Here is an 8,038-nt window from a genome sequence, read left to right on the forward strand (position 1 = left end):
CCATGTACAAAAAGTCCCTGAAAACAGAAAACTAGCAAAGCAGGGGTAAGTGCTGTACTCCAGTTCTTTGCTTGCTGTTTTTTTTATAGGCAAGTTTGTTTGTTTTTATGTAGGGGAGCATTAAAAATATGAATACTTCATCCTAGTACCCTCAAAACTTTACCATCTCACTCTGCTGCATGTGTACTTTAGGCCCAACTGCTGGAATCAAATGTGAGTGTTCACTGGCTATTGGAAGTGGTATGCTGTGTTCTACCATCTCACTGCTGATGTGTAGAAAAGCATGAATGGGATTGCAGCCTAAGGCCTTTATGCCAGAACTGTAAATGGTAACCATAGTCAGTGGCACAGCTACTACAGTGGTGGAAGGGCTAGAGTGGCATAGCTACCCCTGCAGAATTGCATCTTCTCGGGAGTATCACACAAAATCTTTGCAATAACACGGAATGCTGCACCGACAAATGGTTTTGTGCATCAGATATGGGGAGGGCTACGGGGGATGGAGGTAACTGTTGCTAGCATCACAAATTCACGCTGAGTATTTTTTAGCATTGTGATTGGCACTTTCTCCCTTTGCTGTAGCTATGGGAACTGCTTAGTTTTAACACAAGGACTACTGGTTGTGGTAGCTGGTACAGATGTCACAACAAACAGTGCTATCCTCCTGTCAATCTACATTACTATTCTTTCTTTTTGAGCTGGGCTGGTGCAACTTGCAAGGCTCTTCTTATGTTCTTAAGAGTAAACAGGCAAGCAATATGGGAATGTTTCAGTTGCATGTCCTTAGCCTTAGTTTCAGGCTGAGTTGCAACACAGCACGGAAACTAGGAGGTTCTGCCAAAGCCTTCATGGACACGGTGGGTCTTCAGGAGGTATCTGAATGAAGTACGAGAGGTGACATCACACAGATCTTCTGGAAGGCAGTTGCAAGCATATAGGGCATTAAGGAGAATGGGCGGAGTCTTTTCAGGGAAGTAGGAGTCCTACAGACACCACTGGCCAAACACATTGGGTGCACATTATGTGATGATGGTATAGTGAGATGCATATCTTTACATGTAAAAGCAGTGCACCTTGAATATTTGCAGGCCATTTCACAAACAAAAACAAGAGCAGTTTTGTTGCAAAATATTGCCATAGAGGCATTTTCCGATGTACTCTATATATACTATTGAGGTGAAGGGCTACATTTCCATTCCTCTTTCCTGTACTGACAGGTGATACCTCTGGTGATAATGGAAACAGACGGAAACCGCACACTACTTACCAGCTTTGTCTTGGTGGGTTTCACAACAGATCCGCTCTTGCGGATCATCCTCTTTGTGCTTTTTCTGGTCTCGTACACCCTAACCCTGACTGGAAACCTGGGTCTCATGACACTGATCTACCTAGATTCCCGCTTGCACACACCCATGTATTTCTTTGTGGGCAGCCTTTCCTTCCTGGATGTCTGGTACTCCTCAGTCTACACTCCCCGGATCCTGTCTGACTGTGTGTCCAAGAGCAAGGCCATCTCCCTTGCAGGCTGTGCAGCTCAGTTCTTCTTCTCAGCTGCCTTTGGCCACAGTGAATGCTTCCTGCTAGCTGCAATGGCCTATAACCGCTACATGGCCATCTGCAACCCACTCCTCTACACCACTGCCATGTCCAGGAAACTCTGCATCCAGCTGGTCATTGGGTCTTACGTGGCTGGCTTTGTTAATGCCATTCTGCATGCAGGCAACACCTTCCGCCTACGCTTCTGTGGGAACAACATTATCAACCACTACTTTTGTGATGTGCCCCCACTTCTGAAGATGGCCTGTAGTGATACTCGGGTCTCTGAACTCATCCTGGTCGCAGCTGTTGGTTGCAACGTGCTGGCAACCACTATTCTCATCCTGGGCTCATACGCAGGCATTGTGGCCTCCATCATACGCATCCGCTCAGCTGCAGGGCGACGCAAGGCCTTCTCCACTTGCTCTGCCCATCTCGTCTCGGTCTCCATCTTCTTTGGGTCTGCCCTCTTCACGTATTTCCAACCCAGCTCCCAGCACACTCCAAACTGGGACAAGGCAAATGCACTTTTCTACACAGTGGTCAACCCTTTGGTCAACCCCTTGATTTACAGCTTGCGCAACAAAGATGTGAAGGCAGCCTTCAAGAAAGTCCTGGGGAGATTCATGGCACCCAAATAATGGTAATGAATGGGACTCTGAGCCAAACTGGATGTGATAACAGAGCTGCAAGAATGCCCTCCACTGTCTGTAAACTTTTATGGTTAGCAGCTGGACAGGGCAATCTGGATGGGGAAAGCATCACTGCAGGGAAAGGATAAACCCTTTCCCACATGCTGTTTTCCTAAGTAAACCTAACAGCCCTAACAAAAAGTTCTCCTGAAGCTGCCACTCGCCACAATCAATAAAACATGTTTGCAATCTTAAGCTACATTAACAGAAACATAGAGTCCACTATGATCAAGTGCCATAGCAGATAGTTGTGTTTAGTTCTGAGTACCACATTTTAAGAAGGACTTTGACAAAAGTCGATGTGTCCACAGAAGGACTAACAGCATGGTGAGGAGTCTGGAAAACCACATCCTGTGGGGAACTATTGAAAGAGCAAGGTATTTTAGTCTGGAAAAGATTACATTTGACTCCTTGCTTATTGAATTTCAGGTGTGGCATAAAGGTGTGGCACCTTTTTAATCTAGCATTCAGGCCAGAATGAAACCACATGGCTTTCTGCAATAAGGGTAGAGACAAACTTACTACTGTGCCAGTTCTAGTATGTGTCCACCTCTCCTTTCTAAAAACAGGGGCACCCCCCCGTCAAATTCCACCCCTTCTTACTCTAAAACCTGGGCGGATCAGCTGAAATGCATTTTTAGAAAATACAACTTCAGACAGATTTTGCAACTAATTAGTAGATCAATTCATTGCTACTCCAGGTGGGGCCATTGGAAAGGCTATGCTGCAGGCTCAGGCAGAGACAGTGACTGGCCCAACACTTTGCTGTTGGTGGTCCTGGAAGATCCGAAGGTAGCAGTGGGAAAGCAAGTTGCATCCAGCCAAGGGCAGACTCTCTTCAAAACACAGCCAGAAAAAACATGTTCACTGCTTTCGAAGCGACTGGTGTACCCACAGCCTAAGATTCCTAATTTGGTTTTGTTTAATTGATTGGACTTTTTAAAAATTGAATAATTTTTTACTTTTTTTAGTTTTATAATGCTTATTATGCAATTTCTAATTTCAGGTCTTATGTATAAACTGCGCTGGGATTCCTTCCAATGATCAGCAGTTTAAAAAAATTAATAAAATTAAGGGGTGACATGAAAGTGGTCTCAAAATATGAAGCAGAGGCTGAATAGCCATCTGTCAGAGATGCTGTTGTTTCATCCTGCATTGCAGATCCTGCATTGAGCAGGGGGTAGAACTAGAAGGCTTACAATTAACTTCAACCTCTGGAATTCTGTGTTTCTGATTGTCAAACAGCGGCTTCAAGTTTGCAGATGGGTGGGTGAGGGTAATTTTCATTGGGAAATGAGCATGGTATAGGAGGAAAGCATTAAACCTTCCCCATGTGCACCATGGTACCAATCCAGACCACCTCTCCCTCTCTGCAGTTGCTATTTGTATAAGCTGAAAGACTAGTGCATTCACATATCTTCATCCATCTAGGTAGGTCCTTCCAAGGCTGCAGCAAGGCATCTTTACTCAAAGTCATTCCTACTGTATTCAATAGAACTTATTCCCAAGTGAGGGCAAAACAAGACATTATGAAGCAAGTACATTATGTTCCCATCCTTCTGTTTGCCTTATAACATTAATGCAGGGTTATGTGCAGAAAAGAATCCATGAGTGAGAAAGGATGTTTACACTTCCAACCCCTCTTGACTGCTAGCCTTTTCCCATTTCCCCCACTAAAATGGGATATAAGATTGGGAGGAAGAGGCCCAGGAAGGAGGGAGATGCGGTGGGGGAAGAATCAGCAGGGAGGGGAGGGATTAAGCACTCCCTGCCCATGCCTGATCCTCCCTTGTAAATGTCCCTGCATTACCTTCTTACTCAGAAAACACATGTGGGGCAGGGGGAGAACACACATACACATTTGGTGGTGCAACATGTGCACAGGTCTGTTGACACGGCGTTGCAAAGTTAGCCTGTTGCACTTGTTTTATGCTCCCTCCTTTCTGTTTGGGCTTCTTACACTTCCCTTCAGCAGACTTCTCAATTCAATCCAGCCTTTCAATCCAGCTCAATAAAATGAGCTTGTCCATGTGACTTTATTGACTGTGACTAGAATTATACTTGCAAGATTTTGGAAACTGAATTAAAATGCTTCCCACCAAAAGCACACTCAATAGGCTGGGTAAATAACGGGTTTGCCCTTTGTGATCATTAGTTAAACAGACTGCTTATGAAAAAGAAGAGGGTAAAATATAAACAGTTTTGTGAAATACAGAAGGCTGTGAGAGAATATTTATCCTGGTGTGATATTAATGTGGTGTAAACTATGCAAACTTTTCAAATCTGACATGCACAAAGATGCTGCTGAATACATTATTTAACAAAGGTGCTGTTTGATATTTGATATATTACTCTAATAACAGCTCCTTTTCAAATATTTAGTGTTTGTGTTTATAACTTCATGCTATGTATTTACTGAGTTACCATCTTTATTATGCTTATCCATATTGTGAGGAATATAATTAAAATTTGGACTTCCGGTCGCCATTTTAGCCGGTAAGAAGCTTCTCTTTCTCTTGCTCCATGTTCCTTATCTCTAAACAACTAAATAACTACTCAGAAGCTCCAAAAGATAACTGAATACATCAAAGCCATTCTAATGAATGCTAGCTCAAAATAGCTAGAAACAGCAATAGGACACCCAACTCTTTACGACGGGGGAGCCCTCCTATTACTTCTGGGTAGCGTAATTGGCAAGGCTGTAAATCTTCTAGACGTACTAACCAGCTAATAAAAGCAAATGACCCTTTCACAGGGGGACTTGCCAGAGCAGGGCCCGAGGCAAGAGTTCGTTAATTACTCAGCTAAAGCGCAAACAAAAACTACAAGTTTCTTTGCTACCAAAAGCAACCCTTTGAACCCTACAGCTTACCTCCAACAAAAGCTAAGAGCCTCCTCAGCACCGGTAATGAACCATGAATGGTCTCTTCCCCACGAGATTTTTACTAAATACAATCTGACGAATCAAGCAGCTAAAAGTTTAGCTGAAGAATTAATGGACGCTGGTTTCAATGCAGACTTGAACTCAGTATGTGAAGGCTTCCCTTCGGAAATTCTAACAATAGATTCCTACCAAGCATTGGAGGAACATCAGACGCCCTCTGGTAACGGGAATTCTAAAAAGCCTACACGTTTGGAAGATTCATATTTAAAAAGACATTCGGACATATTAGAGCAATTCAAACTGCTCAAATCTTATATCACAGAAACCAATAAGTTACTCAATACACTGGTACAAGTGATTGGACCTGCGTTAGACAACAAGCAGAAAGAGCCCAATCTCACCAATAACGTCAAACACGACTGCAAAACCAACGCTAACCTAATTAAAAGAACCTCTGCGATACACACAGGTATCACATCATTCAAAAAACCTAAAAATATCAAGAACCTTAAGCAAAATAAATCCACAAATTTTAATTACAAACCGTTTTTTCGACTGCTAGACAAGCAAACAAGACTGAACCAAACCAAACAGAAATATAAACACAACGGCCCTCCTGGTGGACAAGATCCCAAACAAACCCAAACAGCACTCGATACCAAAGTCATAGATGGTGAATCAGTACCCTCCACATTAGAAGACAAGGATATACCATCAAACTCGACTCTGTCAGCAGACTGCAGATCAAACTCATTTCTACACTGCCCTCAAATTTACCCATGGGATCTAGTACTTCAGCCCTCCAAGGTGGTAATCTCCTATAATCGCTCTAATCGTGGGTATACACCTCAATATCCAAGTATTCCCTTTTTGGACAAATGGTTTGGAAGAGCGCTACAAATAAGATCTCGGATGAATTTTATCAAATCACTCCTGAACATCTCCACAAACCCCTATAAGTGTCGCCTAATCGTCACCCTTCACTCACACCAACTTGCCAACCAAATCTATAGAGTAAGTGACACTCTTTTAAAGGACGAGGATATAACCCTACGAAGGTACTATATCAACACGGCTCCACCAGGGCCACTGGTGGCCATTTGTGTACCTGTTTCTTGTCGGGAAAAACAGTCTACAGAAGAATCTGATTCATCCGGCAGTTCCCATCAATCTATGGAGACATCTTCCGATACATCTACTTATCACTCTAGAAACAACGCAGCTCCCAAAACTGTACTAAGCTGCCTGGAAGAGCTGGAACCTGAAGAAGCCCAGCTTACAGATTTGTACACTCAACTTCCAAATACAGAGCGTCTAATTTTTATAAACAAACTTTATAGGCTGATTGACCATCTTAAAACAACTGCAATGGAGGCAGACTACCTTCAGAAGATCCCGGAAGTAAGGTCATATGGAGAGAAATATTCTAACACCCCCCCATTTGATTTTAGAAATTCTCCACCTCGTACCCGCAATGAAACAAGAACGAGTACACTAATTAAACCTATAATGGTGGGTGACAAATGGGACCAGGCAAGATTTCTATATCCGGCAGACCTCGGCTCTCCCTCCTGTCCAACCGACCCTATACAGAGGGTTGTTAACTCTAGTTGGCCCATCATGAACAAAGACAACTCTGCTGACATTTTAGACTCCAACAAGGAAATGAACTGACATCACACATATAGCACAAGTGAAGGCCAAGGGAATAAACTCATCCTCCTGCCTCCAGCTCTATCACATTCTATATTACCTTCTACAAACAAAGAGGGCTTCTGCCTTCTCTCCTGAAATATCTCTGGATGGACCTCCAAATCAAATGACTTAGAATTCCTTAATTACATCAATAAATATGATATAATTGCCATACAAGAGACTTGGTCAAATTCTACCTTCTCACTTAATGGCTACTCTTCCTATCATCTTCAAGCTACACCTCCAGACAATAATAAAGGCAGAGCAAAAGGGGGATTAGCAATCCTTCTTTCTACTTCGATGGCGGTATCTCATACGGAATTACACTCCCTGGACAACATAGCTATGGCAATACTTTTTTTTTTTTAATAATTTTTATTCAAATTTTTCAAAAGACAAACAAAACAAAGTCAAACAACAAAAACATAACAATACAACAAAAGAAAAAAAATAAAATAGTTGACTTCCGATTTGTTGCAGATCAGCTATAAGTATATAACATATATCAAACCTGTCCCTTAATATATACATACAGGATCACTTTTCTCCATAGGCTATCTTAGTTAATCGTCAAATCCCAATATCATCATTTTATTTTGATCTTTCAACAAAAAGTCTAAGAGAGGCTTCCATTCCTTAAGAAATGTGTCTGTCGATTTTTCTCTAAGTAAACATGTCAATTTATCCATCTCTACTAAGTCCATTAATTTCAATAGCCATTCTTCCATTGTTGGTGTTGATTCCATTTTCCACTTTTGTGCATATAATAATCTTGCTGCCGTAATCATATATAATATTATTCTTCCATATTTCTTTTCTATTTGTTTATCCATAAAACCCAATAAAAAAAATTCTGGTTTTGACTGAATATTTATCTTTAGAATTTTTTGCATCATCCTACCTATCTGTGCCCAAAATGATTTTGAGCTATGGCAATACTTTTATGTTTCAAATCAATTACTATACTGCTTATTAACATCTATATCCCTCCGTCTATTAGGAGGAGACACTTGGATACCCTATGGGAAACTCTTGATAAATATATATCAAATCTCGAATACACTTATCCAAATGCGGAATTTACTTTGACTGGAGACTTCAACGCTAGGACTGGAGCCTCTCTGAACTCCCTCTTTGCCTCAAAATTATGGAAAGGAGAAGAATTTGATCATTACTTTCCCTCCCACGATAGAACTTCGAAGGATGCCAAAATTAACTATGGGGGGATTTG

The 8,038-nt window shown here is 41.8% G+C and overlaps 1 protein-coding gene across 1 annotated transcript; it reads left to right on the forward strand.

The window, feature by feature from the left end:
• Nucleotides 1–1,235: 1,235 nt before the first annotated feature.
• On the forward strand, nt 1,236–2,177 carry LOC133378249 (olfactory receptor 9G4-like). Its single transcript, XM_061613048.1, has one exon. It carries the CDS (start codon nt 1,236–1,238, stop codon nt 2,175–2,177), a length of 942 nt encoding a protein of 313 aa, XP_061469032.1.
• Nucleotides 2,178–8,038: the final 5,861 nt, after the last annotated feature.

This window comes from Rhineura floridana, chromosome 2, assembly GCF_030035675.1.
Source record: "Rhineura floridana isolate rRhiFlo1 chromosome 2, rRhiFlo1.hap2, whole genome shotgun sequence".
Classification (NCBI taxonomy): Eukaryota; Metazoa; Chordata; class Lepidosauria; order Squamata; family Rhineuridae; genus Rhineura; species Rhineura floridana.